At 44.3% G+C, this 21,823-nt stretch overlaps 1 protein-coding gene across 3 annotated transcripts in view; it reads left to right on the top strand.

Annotated features, from left to right (window-relative positions):
• TMCO4 (transmembrane and coiled-coil domains 4) overlaps window positions 1-21,823 on the top strand; it is an 81,697-nt gene that overhangs the window by 46,131 nt on the left and 13,743 nt on the right. For all 3 annotated transcript variants that reach the window (XM_074975426.1, XM_074975427.1, XM_074975428.1), the window contains 2 exons: window positions 3,518-3,635; window positions 6,413-6,530. In XM_074975426.1, coding sequence (XP_074831527.1) covers window positions 3,518-3,635; window positions 6,413-6,530 — 236 coding nt within the window. The remainder of the gene's footprint in view (window positions 1-3,517; window positions 3,636-6,412; window positions 6,531-21,823) is intronic.

Genomic DNA, 21,823 nt, shown 5'->3' with positions numbered 1-21,823 from the left:
AGTACTTCAGAACATAAGCCAAGATGGCTTGGGTTTAGGAGGAACTTCATTCATTGGGCAGGTTATTGCGTAATTGTCCATCACGGGGCTTTTGTGCCTTTCTCTGAAAGCTCTGATGTTAGCTGCTATCAGAGATGGGGTAAGCTAACTGTGTGAACTGCTGGTCTGGTCCGGTATGGCAAGCCTGTGGTGCTCCGGGATGGAAAATGGTATCTGTGCATTCTCTGGGGACTCAAGTTAAAATAAATGATATTTTTGAGTGGCCGTTTCAAACGTTTTGTTTCAGCTTACTAATTACATTACTTTTCTAGGCAGGTTTGTCAGCTCGCATTAAATGAGTAGTTTTTACAAATAGTAGTAATACTTGTAAATAATTCCTCACATGTATATCATCCTGAGGAGCCCAATGAGCTTCACAAACTCTAAGTTACAGCAACACTGCAGTGCAGCCAACCAGCATTCCCAACAGTGGTGAGGAGGGGAAATACTGCTCAAAGATACCTGGACGAACCCCTGTCAAGGCAAAACCTTTAAGTGCGTGGGATTGTTAAGGCACCAGAGAGCAGACACGACCTTGGCTTCTAAGATGTCATCAGAAAGCAAATCACCTGTCAGACATCCAGTGCTGACACTGTTTGGCTCATCTAGACCTCAGTGCAGGACAGCACTTATTTATGTTCTTGACTTAAATCCCACTGGAGAGCTTAAATCCCACCTAAGTCAATGGGTACGTCTACACAGCCCACAGGGGTGAGCCTCCTGGCCCCAGTCAAGAGACTCAGGCTAGCGGGGCTCATGGCAGCGCTCTAAAAATAGCTGTGTAGCCAGCACGTTGAAGTTGTAGTTCAGGCTGGAGCTCAAGCTCTGAAGCCTGGGGGGGGTGGGCTTCAGAGCCTGAGCTCCTGTCCACTGTTCTGAAGTTTTAAGTAGCACCTAAGTGATTGTACTTTCCCCTCTACGGAGGGGTGGATTTGACCAGAACGGCACACTAGTTCCCTGTGTGTGTAACACTTCCAGACCGGGGAACGTGGCAATATCTCTCCCGGCTCCCAGAGACTGGTCCGAGCCCCAGGCTCAGAGTGCATCGCATGGGCCTTTTCCAAGATGATTTGCCTGTCAGTTGGCAGTTATTGCCTCACGACAAGCAAATACAGCTGCTTTCATCGCAAAAACCCTTTTTAGTAGCTAACAGGCAATGGAAATTGCCAATCCTTGCCCCATTACTCTCCTATCGCATCCCAATACAGAATTGTGTCTTATCTACTAAGAAGTTGGCCAAGTGGAATAAAAGCCTTTTTTTCTTTTTACACATCCTGCCAGAATTAATGATGTTCATGAGTCAGAGGCAGAAGGAGGCTGTGAAATGTATTATTCCCAAGGGGGGTTGACTGAGGTAGAATCTTTTCTTTTCTCGTATTATCTAGAATCGTTAATTTTTCTTTTCCCTGTGCACATGGGCTTTATTATTCCTTATCAGTATAAACAATTTGTAGCCCACGGGATAGGTATAATTAACTGGCATGGTAGTAACCATGCAGATCAGTGATCTATATTCTTAAGCATCCCTCTTCCTCCACAATCATTCAAAAGAAATGCATACACAGCCAAGATTGAGCATCTTCATTTCAAACAGGAACTGAATAGTGCAAGGGAGGGAAAGAAACCAAACCTTCTAATGGTTAGCTCCGGTCTTCAGGAACCTGATATATGAGCTGCTTATTCTTGCTCTTTCAATTGACCTTACACTAGAGACATGGACTTTATTATCCTGGCTAGAATTATTGCCCTGTCCACATGGCTCTGTTTTTTTCATTACCCGTTTACTGTGAAAGCAGTAGTCTCATTGCCTATCGAGTTAAGCTAACAAAATCGAATCACTGTTCTTTTTTTACTATTTGTGTGAAATTTGCTTCATAATTAAGAAATAAAACCAACAGAACGCATTTCAGATTGTCATCGGGGGTTGGAATTTACATCATAGTAAAATGGTGTACAATAATGCTTTGCTGCAGGGAGCACCGGGTTATTACTGCTGTTAGAGAAAGGAAATCAATGGCATTGATTAAAAATCTATCCAGGCAGCATCTTCTTGGCCATGACTTCACGTGGTTTGTAATTGCTTTCACATTTATTACCTCATAATCCCAATCCCCTATTCTACAAACCAGGTACATGCTCCTGAAAATGACCAAAACCCACGTATGCTGAGCTGCGCTTTCCAAAGGTCAAGATTCTGGTTTTGGCAGAATAAGCTCTTCAGAGCAGGGACTGTCTTTTTGTTCTGTGTTTGTACAGCACCTGGCACCGTAGGGTCCTGGTCCATGAGGGGGGCTCCTAAATGCTACCACAATACAAATTAATAATAAAAATATATATCGGACTCCAGTTGAAAGATGAAATTCCCAGTCATATCAACAATTACTATATTGGAAGGCACTTTACTGTCCCTTTTTCACAACTCTACATAAACAGAGAGTCAATTGTTAAAATTGCACCTTCTTTTTTGATACATACTATGTAATCAAACATTTATATCTATTGTTTCCATAGACCTAATATGCGCGCATGCACACACGTTCGGATTTTAGTTTGCTTATTAGGAATTGATTTCAACTTTCTCTAACCTGGGGTGCTCTGGAAAGTGAACTAAAAACCAGAATCTTTGTGTCCCATCCCCAGACCGAGACTGCCTTGTGGAGCTCTGTCCTGGTAATAGTGAATGTATCGTAGCACGTATTTTTTTAAAAACATTTTTATTGAAAAGCACAGAAGTGCTGCCCAATCTTTCTCATTCCATCGCTTGCTTCTACTGGAATTCCTTAGGTGCAGTTTGTCCACTAAGAATAAAAGAGGAGCGTTAATTTTGATCAGACTCCACACACCTTTTGAGCAGATTGTACCCAGAGAGTAAGAAGAGCTAAACTGCTTCAGAGCTGTTGATTGGGAATTACCACTAGGAATTCTGTTGCCCTGGTGTTGAGTCTGTTGTCGTGCATTCAATGGACGGATGCATTAGCAACTTTCAGGTTTATTGAACTTAATTATACATTTGTTTCAGTGGTCTCACTTGGCCCCTCATTCCATATATTGTGAAACAATACCAATCTCATACTGACTCTATTGATTGGCAGTGTGGGAGGAATCTTTCACACTGCTGCTTGTGCGATACCTGCTCTGTGACAAGAGAACTTCACTCCCCATTGCTGTCAGCCTGACACCTTTCACAATTGCCAGGACCCTGATTTTGATAGATGCTGGGCTCCCATTGGCTTCAGTTGGAACTGTGGATTGTCCATGCCTCTGCAGATCAGACCCGAGATCTTTTTAGTTTATCTTGAAAAATGAATCAACAGAAATAAAGTATTTCTCCAGCGTAAGTGAACTACACTAAATACACTCTCATCCCTCGGAGGGCAATTCTCACTTGTCTGTATCGTACATAGATGCATTTTCTGAGCTGCCTTCCAAATCCAAGTAACACCCTTTGTCTTGTGGGGGGCTGTTCCCATCTTTATAGATTGTGAGGGGATCATCGAGGATGTGGTCCTGCTGGGAGCTCCAGTGGAAGGAGAAGCCAAGTACTGGAAAGCTTTCACAAAGGTGGTGTCGGGCAGGATCATAAATGGCTATTGCAGGTCTGTACATGCACAACCCCAACGTCTCATTATGGCTGGGTCACTGTTAGTGGATCTTTTATTTATTGCTTTTGAACATTTTGACAGACCCAAAGATTGAAGTATTAAGGAGCTCTCAGTAGAGAACCATTTTCTTTAGAAGTCATTGCGTCCATTACTTGGATTTGAAAGTCTTCAGGAAGCAACATAAGGCTGTTCTGTCTTGGGCTTTGATTAGCTATTTACTATTTATGGTGAATCTTAGACTGGAAGCCTATGCATATTAAGGACTTAGTATTTGGGGACTATATTTCATTTATATTTAAGTCTGCTTTACAACACTCTGGCAGTGTAAAGTAGCCTCAGACAAGGTGTAAATGTAACTTACATTCACCCTAAGGCCCCTTAAAACTGTCAGAGTGGTGCCAAGGTGTAAATGAGAATCCAGCTCTTAAATTCACAGGGGGTATGTCTACACTACAGCAGCACTGCTGTAGCACTGCAGTGTAGATGCTTCCTATGTCGACAAGGGGTTTTTCCATCAATTGTACGTAATCCACCCTCTCGAGAGGCAGTAGCTAGGTCAACAGAAGAATTTGTCCATCAGCCTAGCTGCATCTACAGTGGTGGTTGGATCAACGGCCTTGAGCAATATAGCTTAGGTCGATCTAATGTTTAGGTGTCAACCAGGCCTGAGAGTTAATTCATGGAATTACTTGTTTTTAACATATGTTAAAGCACCTAATTGTCAAAACCTTAACGATGATGCAAATGTATCTACAAATAAGTATACGCAGAGAGAGAGGTGTGTGTTAATATCAAATATATTCTATTATTTTACATACCTTAAAACAATCAGAAGAGAGAAATTAAAATCACAAGCACTTGAGATTAAAACAAGAAATCTTCATTACTCCCATCCGTATGGCTGAGCTGAGAGATGCTGCTTTTGTTAATTTTGTATCGCTGAGGTTTCAGAGATGCAGGCTGTTTATGCAAATTACTGCATTTCTTCCTGTAACATAGTAAAAAAGCAACTGCTGTCTCCCGTAGAGTAGTTTCTGGGGGATGTTTCTGTTTTCCTCCGGGAAGCCATCAATGATTAGCAATTTACGTGTATAACTGAATTTGCTGTACTGACTATAGATCATCCCAGAACTGCAAGACAACCTCTACTTATTTCAGTGCAGAAAGCATAGTATATTCATTTCCTGTAATATAAGAGAGAGAATCTTGTTATTGTTTCAGAGCTTGACTGAGCTACTGAAATAAAACAGGCTACATGTGTATAATTCAAGTTAGTCTCTTTACTTTGGCAGCCCATATTTCGACTGTTCAACAAACAGAGGGTTAATAAATTACAGCTCAGTGGCACACAAACAGGAGTGAGCAGGCGATGAGGTTCCAGATAAATATCCTAGTACATTTAATCTCTAAAATCCCATGGGATGCTGTAGGTGAGGAGCATGAGGTCCATGTGAAGGGTGATGTGAGATGCTAATTGGAGAGCTATAGGGAGGATTTCGGTGAGAGAATCTGAAACATGAATCAGGGAAATACGTTATTTCCTGATAAGACATTCACATGGGTCTGGAGATGTGGTGGTTCCCTGCCTTGGTGTTTGCATAAATATTGAGCCAGAGGGTGGCGAATCGGGAGTAACTTCACGGAAGTTGTGAACTTACATTGGTGTAAAACGGGTATGAGATCAGAATCAGGCCCATTTACTTGAGTTTCAGTTCACAGAAGTTCACACCTCTCAACATTGATGTTTGAATGAACCCAACATCTTGAAGTGAAAGCCAGTTGAAATTGCTACATTGGATTTCGTATCATCCGAACTACCAATGTCCTGCGATCTCCCTGTAATACCATAAGTCAAGCCATGTTTGCATGGCTAGACCTTTCAGACAATCTGATCTGAGTAATGAGTTAACAACAAATACAAAACCAAGTGAATTTCATGTGGCCTCGGGAGTGTTGCACACATTTCACATAGCTCCATGTGGGCTTTATTCACATCTGATAGTCAAGGACAGTGGTGGGAACAGGAACAGCTGGAAGTGGTAGCTCTTAGAGTAAAATTCACCTGTGCAGAAGACCAGCACAAGGTTTTGTACACCACTGCAGTCCCACTTAAGCCTTCATCATCGAGCTCAGCTGGATGTAAGTGATGTACAGGCTTTGTGCCAGTTCTCTGCACTGGGGAGAATTTCACCTTTCCCAAGTGCCATAGGGTACAGCGTGTAGTCATTTTATGTAATCTTTAGACTAACCATGCCATCTCTACCCCACCACCCAATAATGGAAGCACGATCTTGCTACTTCTGCTATTAAAACCTTATATTTTTACAGCACCTTTAATCCAGAAAGATCCTAAATTACTTTATAAGTTGCATATATGTCAGCAGCCACAGTGCCTGTGCTGTACACGTTTACAGATGCTACAGGTAGCAAACTTCTACGTTTTAACGTGTTGCAAGGAGATTGTCCAATAGCTGGGTGCAGCACTGTCTCCCTGTGAATCTGAAATAATTTTAAAGGACTTGATCCGGGAGCCTCTACTCATGGGAGTAGTCCTGGTGAACTCAGTGAGGCTACTCATGTGAGTCAGGATTACTCCTAAAATTTTTACAGTTATACCCCAGTTATTTTATCCAGCATGATATTCCAGTCTGGTCTGGATATCTGCCTGGTCCTGTCATCTCTATCTTTTCCTATGTTCCCCGAATGTCTTCATGCATTTTATCAGTCTTCCAGCAAAGCTTATTAATACTTCTGTTTCATTTTCCTCCTAGGGGAGACTGGCTGCTGAGTTTTGTCTACCGGACCTCCTCTGCTCAGCTCAAGGTTGCAGGCCTTCAGCCAGTCATCCTGGATGATAGAAGGATGGTTAATATGGATCTTTCATCTGTAGTGAGTAGCCCTCTTCATTTCCTTAGTATTTCACTCCGTCCTTACCGGTCATAGCCTTGTGCTCATCTTCCGTCCACCTAGCCGCGTCTACACCAGGGACACTTAAAGCACAATATTTTTCACAACCCTGGGTGATGTAGCTAGGTCAATATTATTTTTCAGTATAGAGCAGGCCTAAGAAGAGTGAATGACTTTGTGTAGTCTCTATTCTTCCCTCTATATGTGCACAAACCTCGCGGCCCCATGACTTTACCATAAACTCCATGTCAGATAAGCCTTAAGTCTGGACTGACACCTAATGGAAGCTAGAACCTGAATGTTATTTAATGTTGTAGGGACTATTTTGTTTCTATTGTTGCTTTTTAAAAAAATTCTGTAACATCCTGCATTGGAGAAAATAGTGTTTTTATCCCATCAGATCCTACAGGAGTGGCATCACTTTCAGAAAGACAGTGTGGCCTGGTGTGCTATCTACACTTGCCCTAAACTCAAACACTGAGGCCCAGTGGTGCTGGAACTAGAGGTGCCGGGAGTGCTGCCGCAACCCCTGGCTTGAAGTCGTAATAACAAACACCAAATACACGGTTTCCATCATCAGCACCCCCACTATAATAGTTGTTCCAGCACCCCTGCTGAAACTTGATCTACGCTTAAAAACTGAGTGCCATAGTTAGGTTGACGTAACCCCAAACGTAGACATGACTACGTCAATGGAAGAAGTCTTCCCTCAACCTATCTATCACCTCACAGAGAGCCCGATTAACGATATCAATGGAAAAACCCCTTCCGTCAATGTAGGAAGTGGCTACGGTATGGTGCGTCAGAGGCACAGCTCCCCAGCACTGTAGTGTAGACATGGCCTGAGCCTACTCCCCAACAGAATACCACACTTGTAAAATTGAGCAACCACTTCATATTCTCATACAGCCCCTTTGCACTTGCACACAGGTTACCACCAAAATATCTGCTTTCCCCTACCCACCATTAAACCCATAAACTGCTTTCATATCCCACCTCACTACTAACAGTCCCCATGGCATGAAGACGCCAGTACCCTGTTACTTACACCACCTGCACCATTCTGTAATGAAATGATGAAGACTCAGCATACATAAGCACCTCTTTGCTTTGATGACACACATGGGAGATTCAGATCCTGATCTCCTCATATCACAATCACAGCTCTATGAGGCTCCTCAAACGGATCCCCAGATCTCTTCATCTCATAATCACAGCTCTTCCAAGCTGCTCCAGCTTATTCGTCCACTATTCAGCACAGCTACACTAACACAGTGAACGCAGTTGGAGTGCCTGCAGATAATTCCCAGGAGCTATTGCCAACAGCAGGTTATCTTAACTTTTTATTTCCTGGTTCACAGTTTTGCTGAACCTGACATTCTGGAAGGATGCAAACTATCACTGGGCGTCCTTAACTCTGCATTAACTAAGTTTTTGCTATTTAGTTTTCAATATGGTCAGAGACTGCTTGCAAACTACTAGCACTCTTGGGGACCATGCATAGCAGCCTAGCCCAAGAAGGGAACATCTGCAAAGTTGCAGGGCCCCCCTACTTTGTGTCTCGTAATTCGAGCACCGCTATGAATAGGGACCAGGAAGAACCTGCGGTCTCATCTAGCTGGAGCTTTTGATGGTCTTGAGCAAGTCATTTGGCCTTGTGCCTCAGTTCATCCAGCTGGCTTGTCAGGTTCACAGTTGCAGTGCTACAGCTGGGGTTAGTACGGCTGGATCTGAGTTTGGAGTTACAGAGCTCAGCGATATTTGTGGCTGGTTTGATGGCCTTGAATTTCTAGGGCTAGGTCACAGTTGTGGCTTAGTAGTGGGATTCTGAGTTTCCAGGGAACAGAGCAGGTTTCTGAGTTCTGTCCTGTAGATCAGGCATAAATTAGATTCGCCAAAGCTGTTTAGTGTTGTTAATGCTAAGCTGCTGTTAGGGGTGTAATATCTTCAACACTATTCAGCTCAGTTGCCCTAGGCAATCTAATGACATAGATGCCTTCCCTTCCCTCCGGGTGACCTCCTCTGTGGATTCATAGATTATAAGGTCAGAAAGGATCACAGCGATCATCTAGTCTGACCTCCTGTATAACACAGGCCATAGGACTTCCCTAAATTAATTCCTGTTAAACAAGAGCAGATCTTTTAGAAAAACATGCAGTCTTGACTTAAAAAATAGCCAGTGATGGAGTGTCCACCACCACCCTGGGTAAATTGTTCCAATGGTTAATTACCCTCACTGTTAAAAATGTACACCTTATTTCCAGTCTGAATTTGTCTAGCTTCAATTTCCAGCCACTGGATTTTGTTAAACTTTTTTCTGCTAGATTTACGAGCCCATTATCCAATGTGTATTCCCCACAGTAGGTACGTATAGACTGTGATCAAGTCACCCCTTAACCTTCCCTTTGTTAAGCTAAATAGATTTAGGCTCCTTGAGTCTATCACTGTAAGACATGTTTTCAACCCTTTAATCATTCTCATGGCTCTTCTTTGACCCTTCTCCAATTTATCAACATGCTTCAGATAATCGGAAAGAACGCAGCTTCTTCACACACATTCACAGCAATCTTGGGATCACAATCTACTATGACTGAGCTGTTTTTCTCCCCTGGCCTTTCGGGATGCTTGGCAGACCTGTGAAAACAAATCTAATAACAGACACTGTGTAATCCAGACTGCTTCCTCTGTCACTTCTCAAACTGTGACCTCTTCTGAGCACTACCTGCAAACTGGCACAGATTACTCTCGTAGCATTGCTCTGGAACCAGAAAGTGTCTTAAGCACGTGATCAGTTTCACATTTTATGATGCGCAAACACATCAAGCCTGCAACTATTCAGCTGTTACCCACTCATTTAATTCATACTGACTGAACATTGCTGATCCCATTGCTGGAAAAATGCAGGACTGATGAGGTGTAGATAAAGTAGAGATGTCCCAGAGCAAAGTGTGGACAGCCTAGAAGGGACTGGGTTAACAGAGGCTCTTAGAAGCATATAAACCCCTGTGTGACATAGTTAAGGTGATATAAGCCCTGGTGTAGACCCCGCAAGGTCGGCAAAAGAATTTTTCCATTGACTTAGTGACCCCCCTCTCAGAGAGGCGGATTTACTGCAATGATGGAAGCATCCCTTCTGTTGCTGTAGTAAGTGTCCACGCTACAGCACCACAATGCTGCAGCTGTGCCATTGTACCGTCTCTAGAGTAGCCATATCCTTAATCCCTTGCTGTCTCTTGCTTTTCCCTGAAGAGCCCTTGTCTGTTCGTTTTATACTTACTAAACTTCCAAAGCATATGGAGTGCGGCAGACACCGCTGGGACTGACTCCCAGCGGCCTGCCTGCTTTCGCTGAAGAAGCCGTGTGCACATTTAGGCTAAATGGGTGGCCCAAGCGCCGGGTCACCACTCTTACACCGTTACGCACCTGTGTACACACTGCGTGTATCCAATAGAGCATCCCAACACTGCTGTCATCTCCGAGAGGCCTGCCGCTTCCATGATAGACCAGCCTTGCCTAACCTTACTGGAAAGCATGGAAAAGAGGAGCAGTCTTGAAAAAAGTCTAGGAGACAGGAAAACAGTAAGATATATGGGGCCTGTAAAGAAAAGCTTCAGAAACCAGTGCTTTAACAAATGGCATGAAAGCAAAGGTTGTTTGCACTGCAAATGCAATGGAATAGGGTAGCATAAAGGTATATAGAGGTGTTCTCAACAGAATGCTAGAAGTGTAGTGCTAACAAGGCACTTTACTACTTTCTTTTTACTTAATCGAGTGCAATAAATCCAGCTCTTTCTTATAAGATACAAAATCAAAACACCCTTTCTGCAGGTGTGGATGTTTGAACAAGTATTAAAGAGCCTCATTAGCACTAGAATCTACTCAGTAGTAGTAGAATCTATGATTCTACTAGTGAACTAGTATCTTGGACTAGCTGGATTCCTTAAAGATTTCCTGACTCGGATCCATGAAAAAAGTTCAGTGACACTGTCAGTTAGACGGTTGCTTTGTTTGAAACGTGGCTGACTGGTATCTCCACATCTCATTCTCATAAAGGTCCAGGGGTATGATAATAGCAGCAGGTCACGTCATGGGGGGAGGGGTAGCTCAGTGGTTTGAGCATTGGCCTGCTAAACCCAGGGTTGTGAGTTCAATCCTTGAGGGGGCCATTTAGGGATCTGGGGCAAAAACTGAGAGTTGGTCCTGCTTTGAGCAGGGGGTTGGACTAGATGACCTCCTGAGGTCCCTTCTAACCCTGATATTCTATGATTCTATGCTAGCCCAGTACAATGCAAGTGATCTAATGCTGGACATTCAGTCTACCCTAGCAGAAAACACTGAGCCACAATTTCAATTCCTTTTATGCAGACAACGCAGCTTAAAACCAAGGTGTTAGATGTTTCTTAAAACAACGTGGGTGCCTGTTTCAGTGGAACAGGTTGCTTATTGCAACTTGCTGTGGCATTATCTCCCCACAGTTGGCCTGGTAGTCAATTTTAGCTCTAAGTAATTGAAAATAAATAGACCAGTTTGAGAGAAACTGTGAAATAATAAAACACCTACGTTAATGCAGCACAGCAAATCAGAGTGTTTGCCTGTGTTTGCAGGGACTTGGCCCACTGAGGTGATTGCAGAGCCCACTGTGATGGGTCCTGAGAGCATAAGAAACTACAGTTGATCCTCATCATCATCATATATTAAGCATCAAAGAAGCTGGTTGTGCTTTTATATTAAGCTCTCGCTGCTTTAGAGTAGAATAACGATGGGCTCCCTTGTTGCCTGCTTTCTAGCACGTCGAGCAGGCTCTGAACCGAGCCCTTCAGGCCGTTGGTCATTTCACATTTCTGTCCTGCCCTCTTGCAAAGCACCTCAGGATCCTGTAGAGAAACTACGTGAAAATATAAATGACAGAATTCTGGAGGAGGCTGGGAGTGCTTTGAGTGGCGAGCTCTCCATCTGGTGAGAGCAGGAGTCCCCTGTGTCGCGCCAGCAGCAACTTCTACAGGTTCCAGCATTGGATGGGTTCAGAACAGATTTCTAGTTATGGTGACACAAGGCCATGGGACAGGGAAGGAGGGGAGGTTATCAAGGAGCAAAGTATGGACTTCAGGAAGGTGCTTCTTGCAAAATTCGTTCTAGCACCCTTCACGTTCAAGCCATCTCACAGTTTATCCATGGTGAGGGCCTGTGGGTCCTTTCAAACTTCGGAACTGTGCACAATGGTTAGAGTTTTCCTTTCAATTTGGTGGGGGAGTGGGATGCTGGAGTCCAAGGGGCCTGATTCTTGCAGCTGTGGCAATGTAAAGGAGTTTCAAAGTGCGTGGGATATAAGGGATATATAAGGGGCCTTCATGTAAATGAGAATCAGGGCCCAAGGTATTTAGCCTGTGTCTGTTTTGATTAGTATGGTCTGCTTTACAGTTTCCATTTGTCATGCCAGGGCCCTCTCCTTTCATTCTCCTCCAAACTTTTAAGGCCTCATTTCTCTAAATCTGTCAGTGAGGAAACTAACAAAATGTCCTCCCACTCAGCAAATGAAGTTATAAAGCTTCCCGAGCGCTTACAATGAGACTGATTGGTTCAGCGGATTTATTTGACAGTAACTGAAACTGAGGAAGTAATTGAGTTGTAACATATTAGGCTGATTGCTGTTTGTTCAAGTGGGATGTTGGCGATTACATTTTACATTAGCATCTGAATATCGAAGAAATGTTGTTAAGAGTCTGAATGTAGGCAAAATGCTTTTCGTGTGGGCTTGGAAGTTACAGGCATTCGCTTAGGTTTCTTTAGGCAATTTTAATTTAACCAAAATCTGAGATGAATTTAGAGGCATGAAAGTAGATCTGAAGGTCTGTGTCTGTAGGTCTAGTGATGAACTGCATGAAAGATGCAGGAAATTAGTACTGCCATATTGTCAAAAGTGGGAAAAGGGCTATGCATATCTCTGTCCATATACTACCCCAATAAAGGAATCACAGATTATCCAGGGCTACAGAGTTTAATTTCTGCTTTACATACCCATATAAGCAAACCCCAATTTCCACTTTGGGCCGGTTGTAAAATATCTGTTATATAAAGTTTAAAGACCTTTAGCCACGATTAGGACTTGCATTGACCTTGAAATTCCCTGCTTTCCCATGCATTCAAATGGCAGCTGAATTCTCCTAGTCCTACTCTTTATCATTCAGATGTCACCTTCTTAGATGATATTGATGATTATTATTAATTTCTCTTAAGATAGCACATAGAATGCCCAATTGAGATCAGGACCCCATTGTGCTAACCACTGTACATACACAGGAAAAGAGACGGTCTCTACCCTGAAGAGTTTTAAAGGGTTGATAGACAAGACAAGACTAAGGGTGTGAGGGGAAACTGAGGCATGGAGCGGTGATGTGACTTGCCTATGGTTATATAGCAGGTCAGTGGCAGAACCAGTAATAAAACCCAAGTCCTGAGTCCCAGTCCAGTGTGCTACCCAGTGGACTCTACTGCTGTTTGTTAAATATCATTATGGATATAATTTTGTCACAGTAAAATTAGGCAAAATTCACAGAACAGTCATGGTAAAAATGTACAAAATCAGGGTATGGTCTCGGCAATATATTGTGTATCGCAGAGGCGTTGCACTGACCCACAGGCTGGGTGACCCACTGAGGTGAGTCGGGGAATAGAGGTGGCACTCCCTCTCTGAGCCCCGCCGCCCAGGGCTGACGCCAAAGCCCGAGCCCCACCGCCCGGGGCTGAAGCCAAAACTCGAGCCCACTGCCCGGGGCTGAAAGGGGAACTCACAGATATCTCTTAAAATCATGAAATCCATGTCCTCCATGGCGGAATCGTAGCCTTAATTACCATTGTAATAACAAAATAGAAAGAGGTGTTGTCTGAGCACCACACTGGGAGCCAGCTACTCCTGAGTTCTAATCCCAGTACTGGGACTAATTCCCACTGCAGCCTTGAGCAAGTCACGTCCCCTTTGTGTGCCTCAGTTTCCCCATCTGTAAAATGGATATAATAATACTGCCATCAAAGAAAGGTCATAAAGATTCATCAATGATTAATGTGCTTTGAAGACTGAAAGCATGTCAGACCAGCTAATTATTATTACTCTGTCATTTAAGACCATTTTAAAAGCACTGATTTACCCTTCTTTGCAATAAGATGTAGTGATGAGATTTTGTGACCTGTTTTACACTCCGATGTTCCTCTAAAATTGGAGAAGTAAGAAAAGGCTGAATAAAAGAGCTCTGTTTGGAATATGCTGCACCAGACATCACCATAGCTGTGGCTTTTTCCCTTGAGATAGTTACAAACCTTTTTTAACTTGCTCTTTTCTCTGCTGCTGAAAATGAGCAGTGAAATGCCAGATCTGTGACAGTGATGATTAAAATGGAATTCCTGCTCTTGCCCTCCAAAACCTTTCTTAGAAGTGATGCCTTGTTACTGGGTCTCGAGTGGTTCCAGGGCAGCCTAGTTCACCACCTGCGTGGGCTCTTTGGATGCAGCAAACAGACAAAAAAGACAGTGTTCTAACAATCTATTGATTTGGCACTTGTGTGATTCAGGCTTTTCCTCAAAGATGCATTAAACGGTGTTCTTGTCGTGGGCCCAAAATTTGCAGCAAAGAATGAATTCTAATGCTGAAATTCAGGTTTATTAAGGACCCTGGGGACTGAGCATGGAAGTGGGTTGCCTGGGTCTCATTGCTCCCAGGTGGAATGACTTGTTTCAGATGAGCCATGCTGCCTTAGGCAGGTGTGACAGGAATGAATACAATCCAAAGAAGAAAAGCAAGAAAGGGAACTTGATTCAATCAGAAGCTAAACATTTCCCTGGATAGGAACTTGTAGAGATTCTATCACACTGCAGTAAGGAAAAGAAGCTAAAACCACCACTTCTTTGGTGATGTTGTGGGAGGGGGAGGGACTAGGGCAAAAAACATCACCAGGAAAATTTCATTAAGTCCCTGTAATGTCAACTTTGAGTCCAGCTTCAGTTCTGTTTCAGGGGAGTGCCAGCTCTCACAGGTTCTGAAAAGAGAATAGACTTGTGGTTACATTTCACAGGAATAGGTCTAAACAGCCCTATCTCCCCTCCCCCCCAATCTGTCCAACGCCGTCTGGAAAGGGGAGCAGTTTTTCATCAGAACTTGTTAGACTAGAGAGAGATCCACAGCCACATGTCAAAGGAGAATCCAACAGCTTAAGCATCCTTGTTCCCTTCCATAGATATGTTAAGAAATTAGAATAACTAATAGACATACAGAGCCCAAATTATGCACTGACAACAGACTAGCCTTAACTACAGCTGTTCAGTGAACTATGTGAGTGAATTGGTGTGTCCTGCTCCTCAAGGATAAGATTTTGTGTAGTAAAAAACTCCATCAAATTTGCTGGCATCCTCAGTGGATATGCCAGAGGTTTAATGAGAATGTGGACTTAATTACCCTTTTTCCCCTTAGAGGTGATCCATGCAGGTCATGAACCAGGCACATTGGTTAGGGGCAGGGCGTGGCTTGGAATTTAAGGGACGCTTACGCTGCTGTTTCCCACGGTCTGTCCCAGGGCGGTCAGCTTAGCACCAGCCACAAAACGCTGCGGAAATTATTTTGAAAGAGAGAAAGCGGGGGCGGGGGAGTGTCATATTTTAAATAACCAACACAATCCAAAGTATGCCGTTTCCCACCTGAGGGTCTCAGTTAAGTAACCAGGAACGGTACTGATATGCCGCAGGAGCACGGGTTCTCTTCCCTACAGCACAGAAGTTTGCATCGTCTTGGTTACCCATTGGAGATGTTTTAAATGTTAGAGAACATTGCATTTGAGACAAACCCTCCTAGGAGATCCCAAAGGCTCAGACTCCGTCGCTGACTGGGCTCGCAGTATATAGGAATCACTAAGATTGTCACACAGTTATTAATGTTACAAACAATTGTCCAGATCATGAAGTCTGTGATCATGATGGTCCCTTCTCACCAGAAAGTCTGAGAGTCCATTTGGGCAAAACTCCCAGCGAAATCAATGGGAGTCTTCCCTGAATAAGGACAGCAGCATCAGGCCCCCATCAGAGTCACAGCAAGGTGCTTTTAAGGACAGAGCACGTTGTATGTTGCCTGGATATTTTTGTCTTGTGTTTACATTAACTGTATTGCAACAAAGTATTTCTGTTTGGGTTTCATTTCCTTTCTACTGTGTTTTCTTATGCCAACATATGAGAAGAAAATTCAGATTTTAAGGCCAATTAAAAGTGTTAATGAAGTAGAAAACACGCCGTGTTTACAAGGTATTTCACCCATCACATAGTTTCCAGCCATGTTTGAGATTTTACAGTTGTACCGTAATGTGTTGTTGACGCTCATAATGTAGATAAAGTAAAAAACGTGGAAAAGTTAGCACTTCCTGTTAGCCTCTGAATTCCTGTTACCTCAAATGGTAATCTCATCAGAGTTTACAAGCCAAGCAGAATCAAGCCCAGTCAGGATAAAAGCTGAGGGAAATCCCTGTGCAGTCAGTAATGGCACTGATGACTAACAGCAGTGGTACTGCTCTCTCTGAGTCACTGTTGCTGTCCCCAGAGTAATCCTATGGGTGCTGGGTTGCTGGAAGGTGCCATCTTTCAAGTGAGGTGTAAAACTGAGGGCCTGATGCTTACGGTCTCCTGGTCAAATTCCAGCTTGGATAATTATATTCTGTCCGCTTACAATTCCCCCAGGAATTTCAGCTGTGTATGGAATTCCTCAGTTCTTCTCCTAAACCATTGTGTATAGTTGTTGTATTTATAATTTATATTGTGGTACGGCTTAGAGGACTCCACTGTATTGAGCCTCATCATGCTAGCCATTGTACAGACCTCTAGTCAGTGACCGTCTCTACCCCTGAGAGCTTACCATCTAAAACAGGGGGATGGATAGAGTCCTGGAAATCCGCAGGTATCCATCCACTTTATATCCACAGATAGCCAAATCCACGGCTACGGATATCCGCAGACCTTTTTTGCGGTGTGGATGCAGATACAAATTTTGTATCTGCACAGGGCTCTATGGATGAAGAAAACAAGTAGGTAGAAGGACTGATCTGTAGACACATGAACAAATGGATATAAACTGGCCATGGATAAATTCAGGCTGGAAATTAGAAGACTGTTTCTACCATGGGCAGGGTGAGATTTTGGAACAGCTTCCTCGTGGGAGTTGTGGGGGCAAACAACTTAATTAGTTTCAAGAGGGAGCTGGACAAATTTATGAGTGGGATTGTATGACAGGGTTGTTTATGATGGTAGAGGGCAGGGTTCAGCCGCCTTGGGGCTCAGTTCCGGTTTCTGTCTTATGTTCCTGAAAACTCAGGCTTCAGCGTTTCAGCCAGCCACCAGCTGGGATCAGGAAGGGATTCACTACCCCACTACCACCACCCACCATGTATTCTGATTTGTTTCTTTTATGGCCTTCCTCTGAAGAGTCAGGGGTGGCCATGGCTAGCAACGGGACATCGGGTGGGGTGGCCAAGGGCTCTGAGGTGGCATCAAGCAATTCTCTCATTCAGGTCCGTGGCTGGCTGATCCTGCTCTCATGGTCAGGGTCTAACTGATCACCACATGTGGGGTAGGGAAGGAATTTTCCCCCAGGTCAGATTGGCAGTGACACTCAGGCAGGTTTCGTCTTCTTCCATAGCATGAGGGTACAGGTTACTTGCCAGGATTATCTGGGTTCATCTTAATTCTGTCCCTGCCATTGTGAGGACTCCCGCACTAGTGCATGTTAATCCTTTCTGTTCTCTCTCCTGTGGCGCATAACAGTCTAGTCACCGGTGGGCTCTAATACTTTGGTCTAATTTTGGTTGTTGGGTTTAGTGTGCGGGTGCTGGGCAGTGTTGGTCGCCTGTGATATCCAGGAGGTCAGAGTCGATGATCTAGTGATCCCTTCCAGCCTTAAACTCTATGATTCCATGTAGCTGTAATCACAAGTGGTGTGTGCAGATTTAGCTATGCTGCCTTTCACCCCAGAGGCGGCTGCATATCAGTGGAGGGCAAGATGTATGCACAGTACGAAATTTGTAACACATGAAGGGATTTATTTGGATGACAGGCACTAGAGAAAGGCAAGCTCATTATCTAATAATTACAGCAGCACAGTTACCAGCCGTAGCAAAAAGTAGCAATTCACACAAAGGACGAAATAGCAACATTTCAGAAGTGAACTGAAGTTGTTTTTAATGCATGGTGATTTTTTTTTTAAACCCCGCTAGCTATTCATTCTTTGACTGTTACAGATCTTGACTGTTTGAGCTACTTATAGAAAAACTATGTGGAATCCAGGCTGACCATCTGCTTTCCAAATTTTAGCGTGGTGCAAGTTTAAAGCAGCTGAGTTAGAAATCCCTGTAAATGGAGAGGGTCATAGAAACAGCAAGTACACTATAAATCTGGTGTCATGAACGTTCTGCTGAAATAACACCGCTTCCTCCTGGAAGTGCTCCTTACTGTAAAGAGGGGAGTGGAAATGGGGCAGTTTGGATTCTGAATGTCTGATGGTTCTGAAGGGGGTTTTTATGTGTGACCCTGCCAGGAGAAGGTATATCTTCTGGAACTCCAGTAACTTTTTCTAAGAGCCACTGGCAGACTGGCAACCACCATCTGCTTTCCTCTTATCACCATCTGCAATCATTTCTGTCTTATAATTTTCCTTGACACATTGGGAGTCAAGGGAAATGCAATCCAGAGTCCATGAAAAGGTGTTCAGATGTGACAGTAGAATTGATGAATCTGCTCTTGAGTGGAATTTCAGATGCTGGTGGAGTGGAGTGGCTGTGAAGCTGGTTATTATGGTCCAGCTGCAGATGAAGAGATTGAAGGAGGCTGCTTCAAATAGACCCATCTGAAGTTACCAATTTCCTCTTCTTTCCTGGCATCTTTGAATTTGAGTCATGATTTGATTATGGAAAGTTAGCAGGATCTCAGAGTCAACAGAGCATTAACTGGTGCCTGTGCTAGAGACAGACATTTCTAGGAGATTGTGGGGGAAGGATGGGTTGGCATCACAATCTGAGAAAGCTCACGTATTCTCTCCACCATGGGGCCAGATCCTCAGCTGTTGTAAATTGGCATGGCTTCTGTGGAAGTCAGTAGGACAATTCTGACTTATACCAGCAGAAGATCTGACTCAGAGAGCCCTAAGCCAATGATATTCAGATGCCAAATCCTGTACGCTCCTGAATAAGCAACAGAATGAAAGAAGGAGCATATGTGTTCCTTGATCAAGAATGGGATGAGAGGGGTGATCAGTCCCCTCCATGGTGACCAAGAAGGAGGCTTTCTCTGATGTAGCTCCTTTCAGGTGACAGAGTTGCTGAGTAGGATTGTTGCCACTGATCTGTTGTTAAATGTGCTGGAGTTACTCCTCGGGGAATTCTGCGGCACTGCGCATGCGCAGAATTTATGTCCCCCACATATGTCTTTGCTTCCCTGCAGAAAAATGACTTTCTGATGGGGGAAGCAAAGGGAAGACACAAGAGCGGTCATGCAACCCTCCCCAGCAGTATGTTTCAGGTGTCCAGGGCAGCTGGCGGAGAGGTAAATCATTGTGGGGCAGGAGGCAAAACTGGAGAAGACCCTGCTGGTGGCTCCTTCCCTGTGTCAGGCTCAGCTGCTAGTCCTGGTTGGACTGGGGAGGATGGAACTTCCTCTTCCCCTGCATGGCACCTGGGGCTGAGTCAGACCCATCCCCAGATTTCTCTCCCAGCTGTAGGATGCTCTACAAGCTCACACACACACACTTCCTGCACCCATCACTCCTCAGCTGCAGGGGGAGGGATCAGTGTACAGGAAGCTGCTCCCCCATCTGCCCAACCCTCATGCATTCAGACCCTCCCGCCAAGCCTCACTGCCCCACACCCAGAACCCTCACACCGACGAGTCTCACTCCCCCTGCACCTGGACTACTCCAAAGAGCCACCAGCACCTGGATCCCCACCCCACTGAGCCCCACTTCTCCAGCATCTGGACCTCCACACTGAGCCCCTCACACCCAGATCCCCCTTCCGAACACTATCCCCCCCAAACACACACACATACACACCCCACTGAGCCCCAAACACCTTCACCTGGACCGCCCTTCAGAGTCCCATTACCATTGCACCCAGAACCCTCCAGCAAGCCCCTGTGCATCCACCCCCTGACACCCAGATCCCGCACTGAGCCACCCACACCCAGATTGCCCCACACAGAACCCTCTCAACACACATCTGGATCTTCCCACACTAAGCCACACTTGGATCCTGCCTTGCTGAGCCTGCCTGCACACACCTGGTGCACCTGGCAAGGAGGGGCAGGGCTCTTGGATTTTTCTGGGGCAGGCCCAGTCTTTGCGCGGTGTCAGGGTTAGGTGCAGCCTCACTGCTGAGTCCATGTCCCAGGTGGGAGCTGTGCAGTGATCTCCCACCTCTGTGCAGCCAGTGGCCTGTGCTCCCCTCTACCATGCTGGAGCCTCCACATTTCTTTGACAAATAAAATTTGCAGATTTTTGCAGAATTTTAAAATATTGTGTGCAGAATTTTTAATTTTTTGGTGCAGAATTTTTAATTCAGTGGCGCAGGATGCCCTCGGGAGTATACCGTGATGCTCAAGGGTTACAGAAGGCTGCCAGAAAGTGTGCTGCAGAGAAATCCTGCCTTACAATCACATGGGACAGGCTTTCAAAAGAACTCTGGGACAAATGTTCAAGTGCTCAGCACACACAGTCAGGGCTAGGTTTTCAGAAGAGCTCAGTTCCCATCCAGCTACCTAAATAAGAGCCAGATTTGCAAAAGATTGTGTGCTGAGCTCTTTTGCAAAGTTGACCTCAAAGTCTCTATCTCTCTCTCAGTGGGAATTGGTGGGTGCTGCGCAGTTTGAAAATCTGGGTTTAACTCTTTTTCAGTCTGTCTCTTTTGAAAAGAGGGGATCCAGTTAGAAGCTTTGTCACAGACCCAAATCAACCCAATAGAAGGGTTTAGCAAAGACCTGATGTTTTGGGTCACTTGTGGGTCACTGTCATCTTTGATGCCAGTAAGTTCTGCTCTCCCAAATTATTTCCCAGAGAACTCTGGCCAGATACTCCAATCCGACCCTCCAAGCTCACACTCGGGGTTCTTTTTCCATCAGCACCCCCGTGGGGCATGCTCCAGTATCATGTATGCTCCTTTGCTGAGTCTTTTAAACACTCTTTGCACCATCTAATTTAAAGAACACAGATTTGGGTTGGCATTCAGAGCCAAGTATTTGATTATAGCAATCTTAGAAATAAATGGCACCTAATGTGACCTGGGTATAGCTGGAAAGACTTGGAGTGCTATGATACCAGCTTAAAGGCTAAAGAAAAAAGCCTGATTCAGCTCCTGGTACCAGCTAAGAGTCTCAGCAAAAAAAGCCAACAACAGCTCTGCATATACTTGAAAAATTTGTACAAGCAGCTCTTCACTTCAGCCTGATTGCCTAGTACATAGAGTGCATGCACTGCAGGAAGGGCATCAGGGAAAACATCTTCCCCCTCAAAAGACTCTCTGGAGCCCTCTGATTAATTTTTATGCGTGGCGTTCCTTCCTTTTTTCTTTGTCCCTCCCCATAGCTTTCAGAATGTCTCAGTAGGCTGGAAAGGTTTAGATTTTTGACGGTAAAGGTGGATAAAAGTCGATTTCACTACACGCACAAACCAAAAAAGTATTTTATCAATAGTCATCAGAATGTGCAGGTGGGCAAAGTAAGAAAAATGCTGACGGAGAACTTCTTAGAATTTGATTTAAGGATGTATTTTAAGGGTGATAAAGCTTTAACTTTTTGAATATCAACATCCGCTGCTATTCAGTAATTATTGTCTGACCCCCTCCTCCCCCCGCCCCCATTGACTGAGAGAATGTCTTTTAATGGACCAACTTCTGTTGATGGGAGAGACAAGCTTTCGAGCTAAACAAAGCTCTGCTTAGACCTGAAGAAGAGCTCTGTCTCTCTTGAAAGCTTCTCTCCCTCACCAACAGAAGTTGGTCGAATAAAATTACCACCTCACTCACCTTGTCTCTCTAATATCCTGGAACTGACACGGATCGCTACAACAACAGCCCATTGGCTGGCAGCCCTCCATAATTTTCCACAGCTGTGAAAATGTAAATCAGTGAAAATTTTAAGAAATTAAAACATTGATGTTATCTGTTGAAATTGTATAAAAAAAATCCAATTCTGCCATTCCTGTGTATGAGCTCTACCCCAGTCACCTCCGTAGTTTATCAATGCATCTTCTCTTCTCTGTCATCTTT

The sequence above is a fragment of the Natator depressus genome, chromosome 18, assembly GCF_965152275.1.
Source record: "Natator depressus isolate rNatDep1 chromosome 18, rNatDep2.hap1, whole genome shotgun sequence".
NCBI lineage: Eukaryota > Metazoa > Chordata > Testudines > Cheloniidae > Natator > Natator depressus.
Note: the sequence above shows the minus strand (reverse complement) of the source record. Positions and strands in the feature narration are given on the sequence as shown.